Raw genomic sequence first — 22,126 nt, forward strand, 5'->3', positions numbered from 1 at the left:
ACATGAAAATCATACAAAACTACCGTTTATTAACATTAATTAACAAATATGAAATTCATGATATGTTCCTTGTTCATCCGCGGTGTCAAGCCTTCGATCCACAATAACCGAATCTCCTCGAAATCTTTAGTCGTCTACGTGCCCCGAATCCGTTCTAGAAACTTCATGCGCGGAAGAGTTTCCACCGGTGCGGTCTAATCTTCGCGTCGATCTTCAAACCCTAATCGTAACCCAATCTTCGGAGGAGAAAAGAGAGGGTGAATATTTTGGATCCAAAATTGAGAGAGGAGAGAGAGAGATAGAGAGAGAGAGAGAGAGAGAGAGAGAGAGAGAGAGAGAGAGAGAGAGAGAGAATTCAAATAAAAAGCCATTCTATATCACTCCTCCTCGTGTGATATTGAATGGCGTTGGTTTATGAGAACTTTATTCTCTTTGTCGAGTGATTCCACATGCACAACAAACCCAATCGGTGTCAATATATATGTATATATGTATATATATATATATATATATTGTTATTTGTTACTGCTAAGGAAAATGAGAACTTGAATGATAACTACGACTACTTTGGTAGTGGTAACTAGCTTGGTCTAGCGGTAATCCCACACTCACCTCGACGGAGAGGTCATGGGTTCAAGCCCCCATGAGATCCAGAAATGCATGCCCCTAGGATTTATTATAATAAGTATGTAATCTTGCCCAATAATGTCACCTACTATGTAATCTTGGTCGATAGTACCACCTGCGCTTTGCACTGTTAATATATCATGTAATCTTGGCCGATAGTACCCCTACTAAAAAACAAAAAACAAAAACAAAAAAAACTACGACTACCTTGGTCAAAGAAGAGAGATGTGTTATTAGGAGAGAAAATTAGGTAATTCAAAATAAATGACTATAAAACGTAATTGTTTTTTTTTCAAAAAATAAAAGCACCAATTTTTTTTTTGAATTAAATACACCAATAAGATTATAATTGTGATACAAATTTGTTGGATTACCACGTAAGTAAAATTGTTTATTTAAAAAAAAAAAATTGAAATTTTAGTTATTTCACAAATCTATCTTTTCAAGTGGCCTAAATCGTATGATTTATTTTCTTATTATTTATTTTTACTATCAAGTAAAACTATATAATATATCAAGAAAGATAAAGCAAAATAAAGAATTCAGTAGAAAAATAAATTTAAGATTTGCCCATAATCTCTTAGTTATGAACCTTGCATATTTTTATACTTAAGAACAATATCCCCTTTGATCTTTTTAATCATATTTCTATATCTATAATTGCAATTTAATAAATCTCACTAAATCAATGTAAAATCATTAATGATTTATTGTATTTATTTGTTTATTTTGTTCCACATATAAAAAAGATAATTATGGAGACAGTTGTGATTGGAGTTTAGGGCAGTTCGAGGATCGTGGGCCTAAAACTGGAAAATACGAGTAACTAACCATACGCGAATAATTTTGTAGATTTCGAAATATAAATAAGAAATAAAAATATATTGTATTTGGGTGTGTGTCAGAAAAAGAGGAAACACGAATTTAGATAGTGAGAGGCAGTGATAAGCGAGCGTACTTATCACTCTCCCAGAGTCAGACAGCTATCTCGCACCACCTCTTCCCTCCGACAATGACATCTTTGATTTTGATGCCATTTCATTTTCATAAATTATATCAATTTAATTATAATCAATGAGAGAAAGAGTCAGTGGGCTTTTCCATTGGGACCCACGTGATTAAAAAGAATAATACACCACGATTAACATTAACTTAACCAAAAGTTGAGGCAACCCAAAACCTGTACGAGGTATGATGACGTGGCTTATTGGGAATCGAACTTCTTGTCTTTAATGTCTTCTATATATAAATAATTAGATTTTAATTTCAAACACAAAAACTAATATCTTGAATTATTGATTATGACCGAGTGTCACAAATATCAACAAGTTTGGTCGAAATACAACGTACAGCATTAACATTTGTACAAGCTAAACTCAAGATTCAAAATTTTTGTGGAAAAGTACCAAATAATTTTATGTAGCAAATTTTACTTAAAAAATAGTCTATACATATATATATTTTTTTATGGGAAAAAGTCTATAGTTTTGCGATAGGACATATGGTAATGTTAAGTCAAATGTTGTCACCTAGTTTTTATGGAATTAAAAAAAAAATTGGTATTGGAACTTGACCAAGCTTTTATAATAAAATAATATTAGAGTAGTACAATAGTTATAACTATTAGAATGAGGTGGTTGTCGCTTTCTTATTGCCCACCTACCTGCCAAATTGTTTGCAACTATATATCATTATGGCTATACCTATGCACATTTAGATATAGCCTTCTATCACACACAGACATATATATATATATATATATATATATATGTATTACCTTATTTACATTTATGTATATTCATTTTAATTACTCGTATTGGTTTTGGCGTGGACAATTCTACAAAACACGGTGAGATATCATATGAATATGTCTAGATATTATATATAACTCCGATATAAAAAGAAGATATTATGTATAAAATAAGAGCTTGACTCAAATGGTCAATTATATTTTTGGGTTTAAACGCTTGTAAATCATCTTTGATAACTTTGCTACATAAAGTCAAATTTGATTATTCCAATTTAAGATAGACATCTTTGTATTGATTGTATGAGTTGTTTATTACTTGGTCCTGCGTGTATAACTATAAAGTATACATAAAACATAAATATAAAGTATTATTTCGTGCATAGTTAATACCTCGTTTTATTAGTACATTAATTGTGTATTCATTTTAAAATCTAAATTCAATAAACTGGTTGAAAAAAAATACAAACCTCACAATAATTATAATGTAAAAAAAGATATAATTAATACAAAAAAACTATAAAAAAAACTCGTTGAATATGTTCTTTCTGTTCCAGGAGTTTAGCTTAGGCGACAAGACTTTCTGTATGTGAAATGACCTTTATGAGAGGACGAATGTTCAACTTCTAAGAAACGCAATATTGTCGTTTGAAAATTATATTTGGTAATTTGTGCTTAGATGTTTAATATAATTGATAATATGATATATGATGTAAAATTGAATTATTAAAAAAAATATCTTTCTTTTTTATATATTTTTTTTCTTTGACGTATTCTTTATGTGCACATTTTTTTTTGTCGTTTTCCAAAGAATATAGAGAAGGAGAAAAGGTGTTATATAATTATTATGCTACTTAATACAGGAAAAACTTGAAATGGAAAAATGGTAGAGATTAATATAAAATAAATTAAAGGCTCAAATAGGCAGAGAAAATAAGGGAACATATGGCCCACAAATTGCTGAGTTGACTGCTGACCTAACAAGACTCATTTTCCTATTAATCTCTCTCTCTCAAAACTATGAGCTATATTACCGTTAGGCATTCTCATAGACTGAGTTATAGTGAAATAGCCATTTCCAATTTGTCAAAAAAATAAGAAAAATGGGGAGTAATAATATCAGATTCATAATACATTTGCGTCTATGACATGACATGACATTTTTTTTTTTCATTTTCTCTTTACTTGTATGTTGTATTCAATGAGTGAAAGAAACAAAATTATTTCCAGGTAAATTGCCACATTGTTTGCACAAAGAAAAAAAGTAAATTGTCATAATGCGTTACATGTGATGTGATGCCAATTTATAATAAAAAAATTTCCCAAAATAGAGTACCCTAAATTTGTATGAACATGCCATTTCACTTTCAAAACTATATTTAATTTATTTTAAGGAAACATCAAGAAGTGTTGAAGTATGAAAAGTAATATTATAGAAATATATTTTCCATTTTATGTGTGGTTATAAAAATGAAATAGAATGGAGATAAAGGGAAACAATAATTCCACGGTTTGATTTTATTTTTATATCTATATCTATGTATCATTTTACATGCAATATTTTATCTTTCAAATCATACATATTTCTAAAATAAAAAGATTTTATATTTAATTGTTTCTGTCAAAAATTTTAGCCTACTTTTGCGTGGGATTTTTGGCCAATGATAGACCGATTTTACATGGTGTAAAATGATATTGAAACAGAAAATCAAAATGAGATTGTAGTGATTTTAGGGTTTTTGTTTGTTTGTTAGTGAGTCTAATGGACGAGAGAGAGAACGAAAGAGAGAGAGTAGTCAAGTCTCACAGTAGAGAGAGAAACTGTTTTTTTAATCACTTTGTAATTTATTACAAATATCAATTTCGTTTTAAATTAATTTAAATAGAAAGTGAAAGCTGAATGTGAGAGAGAGATACAGTAACCCTAATCATACACAGAGATATATACAAACACCGTATTTGTCATATACATATATTACCATATGGAGAGAGAGCAGAGAAAAAGCGCTAAGAAAGAAAAAGCAGAGAGAACCATGTCCTTATCATTTTAGAGAGAGAGAGAGGAAAAAGAGTATAAAGATTAACACTTTATAGACAGAGAGAGAGAGGTTGTTGGTAGTGCAGAGAGTTAGCTACGAGAGAGAGAGAGAGAGAGAACCCACGAAAGAAAGAGAGAAGAAAAAAGAAAATAATAAAGTTATAAGAATAAAAGCAGAGGCAGTGCAGAGAGAGATTTTTAGAAACCCTAACCCTAGAAGGAATGGCCATTTATCTGCGCTTGGGTACTCGGTGAAGGAAAAAAGGAGATTCATTTTATAGTCTCTCTCTCTCTTCTCTTCCTGACTTGGCTCGTGGATCTTATTCTCCTACAAGCTCATCAGCTTTTTTCTAGGGTTTGTTGCGCTTTCATCGAAGAACGGTTCGTCTTTTTAGTTTTTAAAAGCTTTTTCTTTGTTTTTAGTGTCTGGTTCTCTCTCTCTGTTTCTCGTTTGCAAAGTTGGGTTGTGATTCAAGGTTTATTATCGTTCCATACCAGAGAAGAGACGAGAAGAGAGTGCTGTGTTTGGGCTCTCTGCATTTGGTTCGAAGCTTTCACAGAACAAAGAGTGGGTCGGGTTTAAGAATAGATCTTTGCACTGGAGCGATTAGGATTACCCGGGACCATGTCTTCTCTAAGTAGGGAATTGGTATTCCTGATCTTACAGTTCTTAGACGAAGAGAAGTTCAAGGAGACCGTTCACAGGTATAATTTACACCTTCCCTTTCCCTTTCTTCTTTCTCTCACATCTCTCTAAGTAGGATTATTGTAATATTGTAATTGATTTCAGATTAGAGCAAGAGTCTGGTTTCTACTTCAACATGAAGCACTTTGAGGACCAGGTTCAGGCCGGAGAGTGGGACGAAGTCGAGCGCTACTTATGCGGATTCACCAAAGTCGAAGACAATCGCTATTCCATGAAGATCTTCTTTGAAATTAGGAAGCAAAAGTACTTGGAAGCACTTGATAGGTCAGAATCCCCTGTTTTCCTTCCTATAATTCGCATTATAGGCGCTTCAGAGCTCTCGTAATCCTCTGTTGCTTTTTGGTTGCGGTGTTTACCAGGCAGGACAGAGCTAAAGCTACTGAGATTCTTGTGAAGGATCTCAAGGTCTTTTCATCTTTCAACGAGGACCTTTTCAAGGAGATCACCCAGTTGCTTACTCTCGATAACTTTAGGTCAGTGCTTCTTATCCACACTTGGCAGCGATTATCACATGCTCTTTGCTTTGTCTTTACTTTTACCGTTGCTCTATGTATCGCGTGACCAGGCAAAATGAGCAGCTTTCCAAGTACGGAGACACAAAGTCGGCTCGGAATATCATGCTTGTTGAGCTGAAGAAGCTAATCGAAGCGAACCCCTTGTTCCGCGACAAACTTGCGTTCCCGGGCTTCAAAAGCTCTCGCCTGAGGACCTTGATAAACCAGAGGTGAATATTCTACAATGTTACGACTAATCAAGCCTCTCTGAAAATTGACGTGACTTTTTCTTCCAGTCTAAATTGGCAGCATCAACTGTGCAAGAACCCTCGGCCCAACCCGGATATAAAAACGCTCTTTACGGACCATTCTTGCAATCCAAGTGCGAACGGATCTCGCCCTCCTCCCACGAACAACCCCCTTGTGGGCCCCATCCCCAAGGCCGGCTCGTTTCCCCCTATCGGGGCCCACGGTGTAAGTGCATTCCTATCCTCGTTTCGGGTCCCGCGAATTGCAACGATCTCATTTTTCACTTTTGTGCAGCCATTTCAACCGGTGGTGTCACCGTCTCCGAGCGCCATTGCCGGTTGGATGTCCGCTCCCAACCCGTCTATGCCTCATCCCGCCGTGGCAGCGCCGCCTCCCGGTCTAGTTCAGCCATCCGGCGCCGGTATCAATCTCAGTTAATTATGAACCTCTTAATCTCTGTTAAAATTTGATTATAATAACCCACCGTTTTGTTGCACATAGCCGCATTCCTGAAGCACCCGAGGACTCCGACAGGTGTAACAGGAATGGATTATCAGTCAGCTGATTCCGAGCACTTGATCAAGCGTATTCGCACTGCCCAATCTGACGAGGTGAGGAAGAGGAAAAAAAAAAGACATTATCGCTTTAAATACATTATTTTCAAAAGCTGATTGTATGAAAGATTCTTTCTTGTTTTGTTCTTATAGGTGTCGTTTTCTGGCGTGATGCACCCTGGTTCTTACTCGCAAGATGATATCCCGAAAACCGTTGTGCGGAGCTTGAGTCAAGGGTCTAATGTCATGAGCTTGGACTTTCATCCACAACAGCAAACTATACTGCTAGGTTTGACAGATTGAATACAGTTTCGTTAAGAGACTATAGTGCAAAATAATTCTTAGAAATTTATCCCCTTTTTTTTATCTTCTTCTCCTTTTCAGTTGGCACAAATGTTGGTGATATCAGCCTTTGGGAAGTTGGGTCACGGGAGAGGTTGGTGCACAAACCTTTTAAGGTTTGGGACATGCAAGCTATTTCAATACCGTTGCAGGTACTTGCATTGCGATTTGCGTGATATCATATATAGCTACTTGGCGATTTCCGAGAGGCATTATGTTAGTTAGTGCCTTTGCTGATCTTTTGCGATTAATAAATGGTTACCGAATTTCCGTTTTTGGATATCAGTCAGGTTTGATGAATGATGCGAGCATATCAGTGAATCGATGTGTTTGGGGCCCAGATGGGCTCATGCTCGGTATGTTAATTTGTAATTCTCGGTCAAAACTGTATCTCAATTTGTGTTACTCATGGGCGCCATCTTTTATTCATATTCCGTTCAAAATTTTCCAGGTGTTGCTTTTTCGAAATACATTGTTCAGATCTATACATACAATGTTCCTACTGGGGAATTGAGGCAACATTTGGAGGTAAATAACCTATTGTTGGTTGTTTTACCTCGCTCTATTGGGGCACTTATATAATGTATCGCAAATTGACCGGGTGTGTCTGATCCTTGACAGATTGATGCTCATATTGGGGGTGTTAATGACATTGCATTTGCCCACCCCAACAAGCAACTATGCGTTGTAACCTGTGGAGATGACAAGTTGATCAAGGTTTTTTCAATTTGATGCTTTATTAGGTTTCTATATCTCAATCCGTGTCTCAATATTTTAACCCATGAAATTGTAAATTGCAGGTGTGGGACGCCGTTGCCGGACGCAGACTCTTTTCGTTCGAAGGTCACGATGCCCCTGTGTATTCCGTTTGCCCTCACTACAAAGAGAGCATACAGGTACTCTTTTCGTGGGCTTGATTTAATTACAAGCTCCTCTAGAATCCTTAAAGAAATGTTTCTGATCTTGACAATTCCACGCAGTTTATATTTTCCACTGCCATCGATGGGAAAATTAAAGCCTGGCTGTATGATTGCTTGGGGTCAAGAGTGGACTATGATGCTCCTGGACTATGGTGCACCATGATGTCATACAGTGCAGATGGAACAAGGTTACGAATATAGCTGATCTCTGTTTATGCAATAACGTTAATCCGTAAAAAAAAAGAAAAAGAAAGCCTGAAAAGATATATGTTCTTTCCTCTTGTGTCCAGGCTTTTCTCATGTGGAACGAGCAAGGACGGTGAATCCCATCTTGTTGAGTGGAATGAAAGCGAAGGAGCTATAAAACGCACGTACACTGGTTTTAGGAAGCGGTCTTTGGGCGTAGTCCAGTTCGACACGACGAGAAACCGGTTCTTAGCTGCCGGTGATGAGTTTCAAATCAAGTTCTGGGATATGGACAATACAAGCTTGTTGACCGCGGTTGATGCTGATGGCGGTTTGCCTGTCAGTCCTCTATGCCTTAATCATCTATATCATGTTTTTATTAATTTATTAAGAAGCATATAGTTGTTTAATGCGACTCTATAACTGCAGGCTAGCCCTCGATTGAGATTTAACAAAGAAGGGTCGTTGTTGGCTGTAACGACAAATGAGAATGGTATCAAGATTTTAGCCAACAATGACGGTTTACGCTTGATAAGGATGCTCGAGGGCAGAGCTCTTGATAAGAATCGAGGCCCCTCTGAGCCTATTAATTCCAAGGTACTTCTGTTCTCTGCGATTTTTGTTTTTCGTTTTTTTATCGTCTAATTATGAAATAGAGATTGACTCCAGTTGCTTAGGCGTCCAAGTTTACGAGATTTAAGGACCCTATTTTTAAGAGGCTAGAATTTCACATCTCGTAAGAAGTGATGCATTCTCGTGACATCGAGTTTAACTTTACGAGCACTATGCAACGAGAGGCCGGTTTTCGAGAACATGCAGAAGATTTTGTATTTTGTTAGGCTATGTTCCAAACTACAAAAGATTCTTACTTGAAAATAATCCGATGGTTTGATAGTTTAAATTTGGGTTTTGCGGTTGCAGCCACTGATTGTGAATGCACTGGGCCCAATGCCGAGTGTTTCCTCAGCCGCTGCTCCGACTATGGAACGTCCCAACTTAATCCCTCCTGCTGTCTCTATCACCAGTCTTGTAAGTTCGTCTTCTACCAACTTCACCTTTCAACGGTGCATATTCACTGACAAGGTTTGTATATGGCTGTAACTGCAGAGTCCAGCGGAAAATAGCAGGCTCGTCGATGTGAAGCCTCGGATTCCTGATGATGCAGACAAGATCAAGAGCTGGAAGATTCCCGATATTGCCGATCCGTCTCTGGTCAAACCTTTGCGATTGCCTGATTCGGGAAATCCTGCAAAGGTTAGTACTTACGATAGCTCGTTTCTCCCCTTTTCAAGCCATCCTAGGACTTGTTCAATGAGTGCACAAGTACTTGCATTGTAGTTCATTCAAGCACGACTAGTTATTATATTCGCTTTAGTAGAAGGAAAAGGAATGATAAATATTGAATCCGGGATTGTAGGTTGTGAAACTGATGTATACAAACAATGGGCAAACGGTGCTGGCGCTCACTTCAAGTGCTGTTCACAAGCTCTGGAAATGGCAGCGCAGTGAAAGGCTTCCCTCTGGGAAGGTACGAACGCCTTTGGTCCTATAAATATATATGGAATGTGTAGTACCGAATTTTGGTAATAACTCTGTTCAACTCTTTTTTTGTTTTTTTTTTTTGTTGTTTCAGGCCACGGCTTATGTGATGCCTCAGTTGTGGCAACCTCCGAACGGGACTCACATGACAAATGACATAAACGACAACAAACCGGCTGAGGAATCTGCGGCGTGCATTGCTTTGTCTAAAAATGATTCTTATGTCATGTCTGCTTCCGGTGGCAAGGTTTCCTTGTTCAACATGATGACCTTCAAGGTTCAGATCTTTTGCATATTTCAATTCTTGTTCCCTTTTCAGTTCGTTAGATTTATTACTCAATTGAATACCGTCTTCTCAGGTAATGACGACATTTATGTCTCCACCGCCGGCAGCGACATTTTTAGCATTCCATCCTCAAGATAATAACATTGTTGCCATTGGCATGGAGGACTCTACCATTCAAATATACAATGTCAGGGTCGATGAGGTAAAACTATCCTTCATCTCTTTTGCTTAGTATTACCGCTGAGGTCTAGTACGATGTTTCTTTCTGCCTTCTTTGGGCTTTGTTTGCCCGCGTGAAACTCCACTAATGTTGGGAGATTTGACAGGTGAAAACGAAACTGAAAGGTCATCAGACTCGGATCACAGGGCTTGCATTTTCTCAGACTCTGAACGTGCTTGTTTCTTCCGGAGGCGATGCTCAGGTTAGTGGATACATTTCATGCTTAGTATGGTCAAAGTTAGTTGGTATATAACGGGATGTTGTTGTTGAAGATATGCATGTGGAGTATCGAAGGATGGGAAAAGAAGAAGTCGAGATTCCTACAAGCTCCGGTTGGTCGGCAGGCTCCGTTATCCGGAGAAACCAAAGTTCAGTTTCATAACGACCAAACCCACCTTCTGGTCACCCACGAAAGCCAGATCGGCATCTACGATAGCAAGCTCGAGTGTCTACGCTCGGTAAATGCTCTTACTATTCTAATCATGCGTAGCTGATTCCAGAATGATACTAAATGTCGTTTCAATGGTGGTTAGTGGCACCCAAAGGACGCGCTGTCGGCTGCGATATCGAGCGGCATTTATTCATGCGACGGACTGCTCGTCTACGCCGCTTTCTGCGACGGCGCCGTCGCTGTTTTCGACGCCGACACCTTGCGACTCAGGTGTCGCATCGCACCTTCCGCTTACATTCCGCCAGCTGTCCTCAGGTCCGAGTTTTTAAAATTATTTAGTGTTTTAAAATTAAAATAGAATTTAATTTGTCGTTAAATCCGTATTTAATCTTTGTCGAATATTTAAATGTATTTCAGCAGCGGGAACCCGGTATATCCGTTGGTGATAGCGGGTCATCCATCGGAGGCGAACCAGTTTGCGGTCGGGATGAGCGACGGTTCGGTGCATGTGGTGGAGCCGTCGGACGTGGACCTCAAGTGGGGCGGCGCTCCGTGTCAGGACAACGGCTCGAACTCGTCAAACCCGTCCCTCAGCGGTCAACCCTCGGACCACCCTTCTAGGTGATCCCCCACACACAACAAACACAAGACTTAATTGTTAGCTAGAAATGTTTTTTTCTTCTTCTTCTTTTCGGGTCCCTAATCTATTCTATACATTGGTTGTAAATCTCTTTTATTTTATTTTATTTTTTTGTTCGGGTCATTTTGGAGATGAAACAAGTGTTTCAAAGGGTGAATGAAGAAGAAAAGTTTGTAAATTTGTGTGGTGAGAATGGAAGAGAGAGAGAGAGAGAGACACCCTGAGAGGCCAATTTGCCTGTCCCATACGTTGTCTAGGTGCTTTAATTTAATCTATACATAGAGAAGAGAGAGAGCTTTATACGTCTCTTGTTTCCTGGTTTTCGGTCTTGCTTACATTACAAGTTACAACCATCGTCTTGTTTGAGCTTGATGCCCGTTTGTAGGATCGTTCTATTCTATTAAATTTTATTTAACGACGCCGTTGATTATGATTCTCTCTAAGCGTTCAATTTATTGATTTATGTCATTTTATTATAAAACCAGATGACCAAAATGCTCACTATTGGGGACTGCGTTTTCTGACTTATATGTCCCATTTTCTGTGATTACCAAATTTATGATTTAATCAGATATAAGCATGAGATTAATAAGAGCAAACCTACGATACTACAAAGGAATCGCTCTCAAGACTTTTGAATTTGATACAAGTGTGGTTTCTATATCAAAACAAAGGTCCGTGCCGCCGCCAAAGTCTTGTAAAAAAAGCAAAAATAAAAAATAAATAAACAAATCAACACAAAAGTATAAGTCTCTAACTTTCCAAGTAATGTCTTCTTTTTTCCTTTTTTTTTATTATAAAATGGCGGTACATATATCTAATGTTTTCAGTTTTATACAATTATAAACTCATTTTTTTCTTCATCGGCATAAATACTTAATGTCTTATTTTAGTTGCACCGTAACTATCAAGCCGTTAAATTTAAATAGAACGACACGTGGCGAAGCTAGAATTTCCTTCAATAATGTTATTTTTTTAGCATTTGCCACGTGTTTTTCCATCTAGATTTAACAGCTTTGTAGTTACGGTGCACATGCAACTAAAACAATATATTAAGTATTTATCATGCCAGAAAAAAAGAATGACTATTAAAGATATGAAATCGAAAACATTTGATATTTATACCGCCATTTCCATTTTTTTTTTCCAATTTGCTACACTAGTCACCAAAATTAGAAATCAGATCCCGCGTGGCATGATTTTAAGGAAACACATTTAGTTTCACGTACATCTTTATGCGGAAGATAGATACCCATTTGATTTGATAGCCAGGAAGACTCTCTCTCTTTTGCTTTCACTGTGAAGTCGAACCAGACATTTTAGGGGTTTCGGTTCCGTCAGGTAAACTTCCCCTTCTACTTCCGATCTCAGCCTTCATTATTCTCAATTGACAATTGCTCGAGCTTCTATTCTTTTTCGCGGTTCATTTAGGTTTTTATCATTGACTACGGAGACCATTGAAATGGCGTTTCTTTTGTATCTGCTGTGAAATTTCGCTCCCTCTTTCGCATTTACGTTTTGATTTTTAGCTAAGTAATTAGAGTCGATTTTCTCGAGTAAGTAAAGACCTTTCTTCCCCAATATTACGACTACCAAAACTTGACGTGTATTTCTGATACCCTCATTGTACAACTATCCACTAATGCCAAAAAAAAAAAAACAAAAAAAAAAGTCGACAAGTTTACAACGATGGAATGTCATTTGCTCCGCCTAGCTTATTAGCTCAGCCACTCATGACGTTTTGCTAACAAAGAAATCCTTTGGGAAATCTATATATATACGCTGCTCTTTTGTGTGTGTGTTTGTATTTGAGGTCATTGATTGTAATCCGTATTTGTGGCTACTGTAACCTTGTTAATTTAGACCTCGATGGAGATCGCACCAAATCCAAGTGAGGATCTGCAGAAACCGGTGCCCAGCGATGATGGTGATCGAAATGATGTTCCTGTGGTCCCTGATGCGCCGAATCATAGGTTCTTATTCCTTTCCAACATCTTATCGAAGGAAGCCTTTTTTTTTTATCCAAATATGATCTGTATGTATGTTGGTTTTGATGCATTTGCTTTCCTTGATTGTTATGCATGTTCTGTGTCACTTTCCTTGATACTCTAATCTAATTGAATTTAGTGACTTGGAGCCAAAGCCTGATGTTTTCGCAAAAGAGGCTCGGGGAATACTCGAAGTCATCGCATCCACTGGAAGATTCTGGTATTTGCTATAATGTTACCATTTTTTTCGAGTGTTTCTTTCTTCTCTAGATAAGATTGAGAGGCTTTGTTAAATAATTTAACCGATGTGCTTTCTCAAGGAAAGTCTTCCAATCCATATGGCTTACGTATTTCAATTTCTTAGATATTTCAATGCTTAGTCCTGGATCGTAATGTATATACAAAGAATACTAAGCCTTAGCATAATATCCTTTTGTTTTCATCCATAATTGTTCTTCAGGCACGAGTGGGACAAGTTGAAGGCCATCTTGTCATTTTATCTGAAGCAGGTATGGCGAGGTATGCCAGCAAATTTCATTTTTTTTACCTAGTATTTTTTTTTAATAGAAAAAAATAGGTTTTCTCATGTGCTTTTGATTTATAAAGGTCTTGTCAGAGTACCCTGAGGCAAAAATGACAAACGAAGACCAAATATCTTCCTTTGCAGAGCTGGTTAAGGGATTGGATGAAGGTAATGGGCTGGCTCAGTCTTTGTTTTCGTTGATTCTCTTTGGTGTTCGTGCTCCTTTTGTGAACTTACAAAGGCTACTTTTGTCGATTGCATTTTCAAACGAAGACCAAATTTTGTAACCTAAGCCAAATTGATTCACTAGCATTTTCTAGATTCTGTAATTTGTCGGGTCTCATCAGTAGAACGATAAACCATCTGTTTTATGCTATTTCAGCCCTACATAGCTTTGATCAAGGTCCGCCATTTACCCTTCAGAGGCTGTGCGAGGTAATTGACGTTTACATACCAGTTCTTCCTTTTATATCCCATTCACGCCCTTCATCTGGTGCGAATCACACTCAAGTTACTACAAGAGCTTGAGTTTTTGCTCATAATAAATTCAATTTTTACGAGCTTCTTGTTGTACCGCATTGTAATGATCTGACACTTGGAATTTTTTTTTTAAACTTTTGGTTACAGATCCTATTGGATGCACGGGGCATTTACCCAAACCTCTCAAAACTTGCATTGGCTCTCGAGAAGGTATGTCAGCGAACATATTTTGCATTATTCTCTGCAATGATATGTTGACTATGAAATGGCACATATCAAGAAACGATGATACAAAGCACTTTTGGTGTTTGTCGTAGAATCTATTAGTGACGTCAATGTTGAGTATGTCCACGGATGCGTCCCCGAAAGCAACGGCCGAGCCGAAAAAAGAAGCAGAAGAAGAACAGGAGTCGGCAACAAATGGGGGTGTAATATCACAGGACAGTGATACAGTCATGACAGAGGCCACACAGGACCCGCCCACCACCGCTTCCTAAGAGGCTTTGGGCAAAAGAAGACACATTGCTGTGTGAAATGTCTACCTCCAAGTTCTTGACTCGGAATTATGTTGTTCCGTTGTGTAGGGTTCCATGTCCCTCGTCATGTTTCGTCTGTTTGTTGAGTATGTTTTCATAGTGAAGTACATGATGGAGGACATAAATATGATGAACCACAATATTTACATATATTTGTTGAATTGTTCCTTGGTATTCACAAGTAGTAATTACATGATGGACAAGGGTATTTATGTATCATAGTCTGATCTCGACCACGTCACCGTCTTTGAGCTTGGTGTTGGGCAAGACGAGGTGGCCGTTGACGAGAACGAGCTTTCCGTCGAGACCGGCTCTGGTGGCCGCATCGGCAGCGGTGCTCCCACTTCTCAGCCTCATCATCTCGCCGTGCGGCCAACACACTATCACCACTTCCCCGAGAGCAACCGCTTCACAGTAGAGTTGCTCTTCCCATCGCAGCATCGTCCTCAATAACCGCACCTATAAACTCAATCCTTAGTATTACATGAACTTCACTTTATTATCATCAAATTGTGTTGCTTGTTTACAAAAACCAAACCTTGTTGTTTATGCTGCTATCTGTGGAACCCCATGTCACAGGATTCAAGCTTGGTCTGGTCGTATAATCATCGACCTGTCGGCCATCAAAAACCGCAGATACAACTGCCCAATAATCCGATTCCTCTTCTTCCCTCAAATCAATTATTTGAATGAAAGTCGGCAGTAGGCGTCCAAATTGATCTTCCTGCACCACATCAGAAACCTTAATTGTGTTAATTGCTCTTCTTAATCCCAATGTTTGCAATCTCAATACATCAAAATGCGACATAAGAGGCTAATTAAGGTGTAAAAATAAAATACCTTGTGGTATATACCGTCTCTGGAGAGAGTGTACTTCTCTAGACACGTACACCAATCCCCGTGTCCTGGTTCGCACCACCACTCATCGGACACCTGAAATGCCAATAGCTTAGTGTAGCATATTCAAGATATCATCTTTCTACACTTGATTGTATCACGAGCCGAAAAAAATCAAGACGGGTTTCAAGCAAAAGCATAAGAGAAAACGGACCTTCTTGAATAGCCTTGCATGAGCTTCCCAGCGACGCATTTGGAAGGACGATCTTCGATCAGCGACTGCCTCGGAAGCTGTCAATCCAAAGCTCACGGCAACAATCAACTCCCTTCCACCTTTGTCTACTCTGCATATTCAATTTGATGGGCATACAATTACAATACGTGGATTATGGTCTCTTGATTGAAATAGAGAAACTACTCTAATCTCGATTTTATACATACCTAATGATGACAGCAGCGAGAAGGTGGCTTGCGTCGACTCGAAGAACTGGATGTCCGACCTTGAGCAAACCGTACTTTAGGCATTCCTCAGAAGCTTGGTCTTCCGAGTCTTTGGCAACATAAGAGGGTGTTTCTATTTCAGACTCGTCTTTTGTGCCCAAAGCCGACAGAGGGCTTCCAGATTCCTTGTAAAGCCAATGCGCAGCTGATCCATGCTCCGCGTATTCATGCATCCTCTGGAAAACAGAGTTTTCTCTGTCAGGCTAAGCCAGAAACTAGAGCTACTAATTACAGGATTTATTGATAATATGTAATAAATAAAAAAAATTAGAAAAAGCTTGGGACCTGCGTTCGTATTTGAACTTCCAATGGTGATCTGTCTGGACCTTGTACTGCCGTGTGCAGAGACTAGAATCACAAATTTGATATTAAATACCAAATACATGAAAGAAAAACTAGAGACATGAACATTATACTACCTGATAGCCACTAGGCTTCGGATTCACAATGTAATCGTCGAATTCGCCATCAATTGGTGTCCAAAGTCTGCACACGAAATGAATATGCCACGCAGTTACACACGAGCACTAGTGAGTGAATAACTTAATTAGTTGTCTATTGTGGCATGTATTTTAATACGCTTAAGTTGAGGTGTTTTGGTTTACTTGTGTACAATGTCGAGCAGACTGTAACAGCACTGGATAGCGGGTCCATGAAGAGTTCCACTCTTGTCTCCAACTACTACTCTTAAAGCTCGCGCATCGTATACTTTGTCGATACCAACTTCCTTTCTCTTCATCTGTAGATTCAGAGAATTAAGAAAACTATATCAAAAATAAAATCTAAACAAGGATCAGAGCCCTTAGAATGATTTAAGAAACAATATCATCTTATTTCCTTTTTCTTAATTTTTTTTAATGGTATAATGTACTCCTTATAGAGTTAACAGGCCGAGATTGCCAACATCGTCAAGTAGCAGATTTTGCGGAATAGGCTCACATAGTTTAGGTGGAGGAACCAAAACATATAAACCATCAGACCAAAATAAACAAAATGAAAGGATAATTTGACGCACTAAGACCAACATTCCCGTATTTAATGCAATTCATACGACCTTAAATTACTTACCTTGCTGTAGATGCTATATAAACTCTTTAGTCGGCCAGACAAAGTCACCTCCATTCCTGGAACATAACTGTATGCACAAACCTATATAAGAGATGCTCAATCTGATTCGCGTTTAACCTTCTCAGAGACAAAGGGGGATATAGATAATTTAAAAACGATTACAAACACCAAGAGAAAGAGGTAAAAGGGAAAGGAAGAACGTACGAAGTTGAAATGATCAATTCCCGTTCCAGCGCTTCCTCGCATATGGCCATAGATGCTAAAGCAACTCCTGCGTCCAGCACAACCTTCGGTTTCGTCTGGGTTTCCAAGCATTTTTCTAGTGCATATATATATCTAGACCGCTTTCTTCGATCTACCAAGACATCAAATGGCAATACGGCTTCCAAAAGATCCTGAAGTAAATAGGCAAGAAGGTATGCACATTTGTAAAGCTACTTATCAATAGTGCCTGAGAATCTGGTATGGTAACATTTTGAAGGACTATGTCCCATTGTGATTGCAATAAATGGTTGGTAATCAACTCACCTTCATGCTCGTGACCTCTTCAATTTCTGCGGATTCTTCATAATCGCATATAGAGGTTTTCTTATCCAAGGACTTTGTGTTCAGTCTCGCACATAACCTTTTTGTGTTTGCCATTTTGATACTAGAGCTCCACATAGAAGCAAGATCAGCTCTCATTTTCTGAAATGTTTGAGGCTGCACATGTTGTATCCAACTAAAAATGAATACGGTTTTTTTTTTTTTTTTTTTTTTTTAACTAAAAAAATGAATATGTATTGTGCAGAAAAGGTACAGGACAAACTTAGGGCATTAAAGTCCACAACAACAGACGATGGTGGTTACCTGTAGCACAGCAAAGCAAAGATCTTCCAGTTCAGCTTTCAATGCCCACAAACCCAATCTTGAAGCGAGGGAACACCAAACAATGAGGGTCTCTTTTGCAACAGCTTGAGCCTTTGGTAATGGGAGGGCATAACTGCCAAACATTGTTTTATCATGAAAAATCCAGTAAAAGGTCAATAACAAATAGATAAGATACACTCAAAGTTTAAGTGGCGGTAATTATGTCCGTAAACCATATTGATATACATATGAAGTATAAACACAATCTCCTATACTTTTAACATATAATAGAATATACATGAAGCTGGATATAATAAAGATATAATTAGAAAAAGATAAGAGGAAAAAAAAAAAGCTACAGTACTTGTATGAAGTAAAGGTCAGTACATGGTTCTCATGTTGTGAAGACGATCAGAAAGCTTGATAAGAACAACACGCGGATCATCAACCATTCCCAAGAGCATAACTCGTAAAATGTTAGCCTGATGATAAGTAATACAAAAACTAAGTATGAGATATAGAAAAATCAAGCAGCTCCATACATCCAGATTAAAAAAAGAAAGAAAGAAAAAATGCAGTGCCTCACAGAACTAAAATGAATCATTTGGGACACAAATTAATGTCCATTTTCCAACACTTGTTGAAGATACTTATTAATTAAGCGCATATGGAAAAACCTAAGAACACTGTGTTTAGTTATCTGGCAAGCATTAAGGAGTTTCTAAGGAAGGATATATAATTGCTAATCTTAAGGGGTTCACAAGCTCTCCCCCGGGGAAAAACAGCAACGTCTCCTACGTTACATAAGAGTAATATGCAACATCTGTGTTCATTCTTACACTTTTGGATGTAGTTAAATTTGCGTACCTCTTCTTGCCCAATGGTACCCCGGTCCACATTTATTCTCCGATGTCTCCGTAATAGCTATAATAGGAGTAAGAAATTTAATTGTGTAGTAAAACCAACAAAAAAGTGTGCAGAACATAATTATGCATGCTTTCAGCAATATACCTGATTGATATGGCTGAGCCTGGAAACACCAGCCACCAATTTAGCAACATCCTCACCGAAGTGCTCTTCCACACTCAATAAATTCTCAGTTGTATCGTCGACTACATCATGGAGAATCCCAGCCACGACGGTCTCGATCGCCTGAACCAAGTCTTCAAGTTAGCTGATGTTGATACGACTGGTGATTTTGTATGAATGTAATATAAAAAATACCAAACGATATCCAATGGTCGATATAGGAATCTCGAGATGTGCATGCTCACTCTAGTTTAACATACAATTTCCATGCATTTCTCCACTAGATTTCCTTGTTTGGAGGCTATTATAATTTCTAAGTTTTATATATTAACCCCTTAACTTATCTAGAGTACTAACAGGTTACAGATACACTTGAAATTTTTTTACTGCGAGAATATAAGAACGTACTCTTTCGCCGGTCGGGGGAACCAAGACGGCCAAGATTCTTGCAGTGTGAATGCAATGCGTTAAATAAGGGTCGCCAGTTTTGCGAAGCTGGCCGTGATGTGCCTTCTTAGCAAAGGCAATAGCTTTTTGCACCTGCCTTCACACAAAATCCCACAGATTAATGTTCCTGATTTTCATAGCCACAGAGATGTTATACTTGTACCTTTGGATCGCTGAAAATCGGATATCCAGTCACGTCCACTCCTTCCAATACAACAGAGCCTGGAAAATGAACGACCGATTCTTTTTATTATTATTATTATTATTTAAAGCTGATTGAATTGAGTTGAGACCTATAGAGTGAGACCTGGTTGATCGTCGAGCTTGGGCCACAAGAAATCGACTTTGGTGGAGAGGCAAGCGCCGGAGGCGATGGCGACGGCGGTGACTGCGACGTGAGTAATGGTGGACGTCACGGCGGCGTGGATGGTGGAGGTTCCGGCGGCGACGGCGATGGCGTTGGCGGAGGTGAAGACGGATGTCAGAGACGACGAGACGGCGAATCTAGGGACGACGAGGCACCGGAGCCTTCCGCCGGCGACGGAGGAGCGTCGGAGCAACATCGCTTTCGCGGGGATTGGGCATGACCGCATCACTTTCTCTCTCTAACAATAAAAATGGTGCTACTTATTTTCTGCTTTTATTTTGGTTGAATTAATTAATTAAATAAATGTGTATGGCTAGGAATGGAGGGAGAGAAAATTGGGAATCTTTTTCAGCAAAAAAGGAAAAAGAAGATGATAGAGAATGCTCTCGTTGAGAGTTGAACTCAAGACCTCCCGCTTACTAAACGGGTGCTCTAACCAACTGAGCTACGAGAGCTGTTTGCTTCCCCTTTTTAAATACTTGTATTAAAAAAAGAAAACCCAAAAACCGTTCCGGCTCTGTTCGGTAATGAGAAATAGTTTGTTCTTCAATACAAAGTTTACAAACATTTAATGGTATCTATTTTCTGAAAAAAAAAAAGCAAAATATTGCTATTTAAATCCTGTCCAGTTCCCAAAAAAGAAAAGAGCAGTGTACATGGGAGACCAAAGTGTCGCATTCATTAATATCTGAGTTGATCATGAATATACAATGAAACTTCTTCTTCTTCTTGTTGTGAGAGTGGCAGCTAAGGCCAAAGGCAAAGGCAGTAAAAAAAAAAACTAGAAAGAGGAGGTTCCGACGGAGGAGAATCCGGCGGCTCTGATGTCTTTGAGGGTTGAGGAGAGCCAGTCGAGGCCTTCGTAGAGGCCGTCCCCTCGAAGAGCACACGTGCCTTGGATGTGCCACTTCCGATTCTTCAGATCAAACAGCCCAAGCCCTTCACACACCTCCCGGGCCGTCATCGCTCCTTTCTTTTTGTTCCCAATTCCCACACAAGACAACATCAAAATCAATTATGAAAATCTCGACGCTCTGTATGTATGTACCACAAGAATTCTTCAATATTACGTACCATGTCTTGCTTGTTCGCAAACACCAAGATGACGCTGTTGAGCATGAACGGGTCGCTGATGATTGTCTGGAACTCTGCTTTTGCCTTTCCTATTCTTTCCCTATCCAACGAATCAACGACATAGATCTGCACACACATTTCCCAAATCAAATATCCAAACCTGGGAGTTACTGTGCACGATGAAAAAGGCAAGTCAAGTAATTACGAGCCCATCGGTGTTATTAAAGTAATGCCTCCACAGAGGCCTGAGCTTCTCTTGGCCTCCCACGTCCCAAACCGTGAATATCACATTCTTGTACTGCACTTTCTCCACATTGAAACCTGCAATTCCATCACGCAGGAATAATAGGAGCCTTGAGGGTAAGAAAAGAAATCACAAGATAAACCCAGGTGTTCAAGAGACTCCGAAAGGCTAAGCCTAAACCCAAAACTCACTTGCTGCCTAAATTATTAGAGATCCCTCAGCTTTTTCTTTTTAATATACTTACTCTCTTGGTAGTACTAGTTTTGCCTCTTTAACATTTATCTAATTTATTTATCTGCCTTCAGAAAATGGACATACCAATAGTTGGAACAGTTGAGAGAACTTCCCCGATATGAAGCTTGTACAGGATGGTCGTTTTACCAGCTGCATCAAGGCCCAGCATTACCACCTAATCATATTTCAAATTAAACATGACAATGAGCACTAAAATAAATGCCATAATTAATTCGATCAGCTAGTAAGTCAAACATATTGTAAGCCTGTTTTTGTAGTAAATGCGTCTGATACTTAAGTCAAACGTTCATAGGATCAAAATCAGAATCTGTAAATTTCATTTCAGCTCAAGACAACATAAGGATATAACAAAGCTCGTTTCGCAACGCCCAAATCAAATACACAAACTACTTGATCATATTATTGTTTCTATTGTCTTATGAAATCAAGAAACAAACTCGCGAACTAATTTTTTTTTCTTCCTTTTCTAAGAAATTGATTTGGAGAATCAATTAAAATTTCGGGGTTGATAATAAATAACAGTATTTAAAGCATCTAAAAAGACCTTAAGTAAATTTCATGAGCCAATCATATAATAGCAAAAAAAAAAAAAGAAGAGAGAGTGAAATTGAAGGTAGAGAAGTTACTCGCATCTCGGTGTTGCCGAAGAAGGCATCGAAAAGCTTGCGAAAAGCTTGACCCATGTTTGTATGGATGAACAAGTTTGATGTTGTTCCTTCACGTCTCAGACAAAACCATTGACAGTTCGATCGGATTCGATCTTCTGAGAAGAAAGGACTGGCAAAGGTAGCGTTCGGCTCTCTTTTCTTTCTTTCTATATTTCATATTATTAGTATTATTCTTGTGAAATTTGCAAAGGCCACGACAATAGATTCAGCCCATAAACAATGGGCCAACAAAGGCCCAATTAGGAGGTTGGCATGTGGCAACCATCTTGTTTAAATGTAAACCAACCCATGTGAAACATGTGGGACGGAGGGGCGTGCGGG

General features: G+C 38.6%; 5 protein-coding genes and 1 non-coding gene across 8 annotated transcripts in view; 3 read left to right on the forward strand and 3 right to left on the reverse strand.

Annotated features, from left to right (window-relative positions):
* Window positions 1-335: 335 nt before the first annotated feature.
* The window catches only part of LOC149380570 (NADH:ubiquinone oxidoreductase, 17.2kDa subunit), a 48,377-nt gene continuing 26,586 nt past the window's right edge, over window positions 336-22,126 (forward strand). Inside the window, exon 1 of one of the 2 annotated variants that reach the window (XM_089604407.1) lies at window positions 336-354. The gene's annotated coding sequence lies outside the window, so the exon portion shown is untranslated. Of the gene's footprint in view, window positions 355-4,336; window positions 4,532-22,126 lie in introns of those variants that run through there. The other variant, XM_089604405.1, reaches the window with a different exon arrangement.
* LOC149380571 (protein TOPLESS-RELATED PROTEIN 2-like) lies at window positions 4,531-11,260 on the forward strand. Its single transcript, XM_089604379.1, has 26 exons — window positions 4,531-4,793; window positions 4,911-5,117; window positions 5,203-5,382; window positions 5,478-5,591; window positions 5,684-5,842; window positions 5,909-6,086; window positions 6,156-6,282; window positions 6,363-6,472; window positions 6,569-6,704; window positions 6,800-6,909; window positions 7,044-7,113; window positions 7,209-7,285; window positions 7,379-7,474; window positions 7,558-7,653; window positions 7,738-7,865; window positions 7,968-8,202; window positions 8,293-8,460; window positions 8,785-8,892; window positions 8,971-9,117; window positions 9,281-9,391; window positions 9,497-9,679; window positions 9,762-9,890; window positions 10,015-10,110; window positions 10,181-10,366; window positions 10,442-10,614; window positions 10,717-11,260. The coding sequence occupies exons 2-26, from the start codon at window positions 5,038-5,040 to the stop codon at window positions 10,922-10,924; spliced, it is 3,405 nt and encodes a 1,134-aa protein (XP_089460505.1). The 5' UTR covers window positions 4,531-4,793; window positions 4,911-5,037; the 3' UTR covers window positions 10,925-11,260.
* LOC149380572 (serine/threonine-protein phosphatase 4 regulatory subunit-like protein) lies at window positions 12,118-14,660 on the forward strand. 2 transcript variants are annotated; one of them, XM_089604403.1, is made up of 9 exons: window positions 12,210-12,280; window positions 12,371-12,495; window positions 12,803-12,912; window positions 13,067-13,147; window positions 13,388-13,436; window positions 13,534-13,618; window positions 13,833-13,885; window positions 14,078-14,140; window positions 14,248-14,660. In XM_089604403.1, exons 3-9 carry the CDS (start codon window positions 12,809-12,811, stop codon window positions 14,425-14,427), a joined length of 615 nt encoding a protein of 204 aa, XP_089460529.1. In that variant the 5' UTR covers window positions 12,210-12,280; window positions 12,371-12,495; window positions 12,803-12,808; the 3' UTR covers window positions 14,428-14,660. The 2 variants fall into 2 exon arrangements, with proteins under 2 accessions (XP_089460528.1, XP_089460529.1); XM_089604402.1 differs by lacking the exon at window positions 12,371-12,495 and having other exon boundaries at window positions 12,118-12,280.
* LOC149380573 (uncharacterized) lies at window positions 14,594-19,841 on the reverse strand. Its single transcript, XM_089604384.1, has 18 exons — window positions 19,505-19,841; window positions 19,361-19,419; window positions 19,159-19,290; window positions 18,733-18,873; window positions 18,589-18,645; window positions 18,109-18,203; window positions 17,722-17,854; window positions 17,401-17,574; window positions 17,077-17,267; window positions 16,873-16,939; window positions 16,410-16,543; window positions 16,224-16,290; window positions 16,090-16,152; window positions 15,745-15,980; window positions 15,518-15,647; window positions 15,307-15,399; window positions 15,005-15,190; window positions 14,594-14,925 (listed from the first exon to the last, which is right to left on the reverse strand). Exons 1-18 carry the CDS (start codon window positions 19,788-19,790, stop codon window positions 14,683-14,685), a joined length of 2,487 nt encoding a protein of 828 aa, XP_089460510.1. The 5' UTR covers window positions 19,791-19,841; the 3' UTR covers window positions 14,594-14,682.
* On the reverse strand, window positions 19,946-20,019 carry TRNAT-AGU (transfer RNA threonine (anticodon AGU)). The gene has a single exon. It is a non-coding gene; the product is annotated as a tRNA-Thr (tRNA).
* Window positions 20,222-21,974, reverse strand: LOC149380575 (uncharacterized). Its single transcript, XM_089604404.1, has 5 exons — window positions 21,764-21,974; window positions 21,201-21,291; window positions 20,844-20,959; window positions 20,639-20,764; window positions 20,222-20,537 (listed from the first exon to the last, which is right to left on the reverse strand). Exons 1-5 carry the CDS (start codon window positions 21,818-21,820, stop codon window positions 20,346-20,348), a joined length of 582 nt encoding a protein of 193 aa, XP_089460530.1. The 5' UTR covers window positions 21,821-21,974; the 3' UTR covers window positions 20,222-20,345.

This window comes from Urtica dioica, chromosome 12 (assembly GCF_054948205.1).
Source record: "Urtica dioica subsp. dioica isolate 48M chromosome 12, U.dioica_male_clone48M_v1_H2, whole genome shotgun sequence".
In the NCBI taxonomy this organism is placed as follows: domain Eukaryota; kingdom Viridiplantae; phylum Streptophyta; class Magnoliopsida; order Rosales; family Urticaceae; genus Urtica; species Urtica dioica.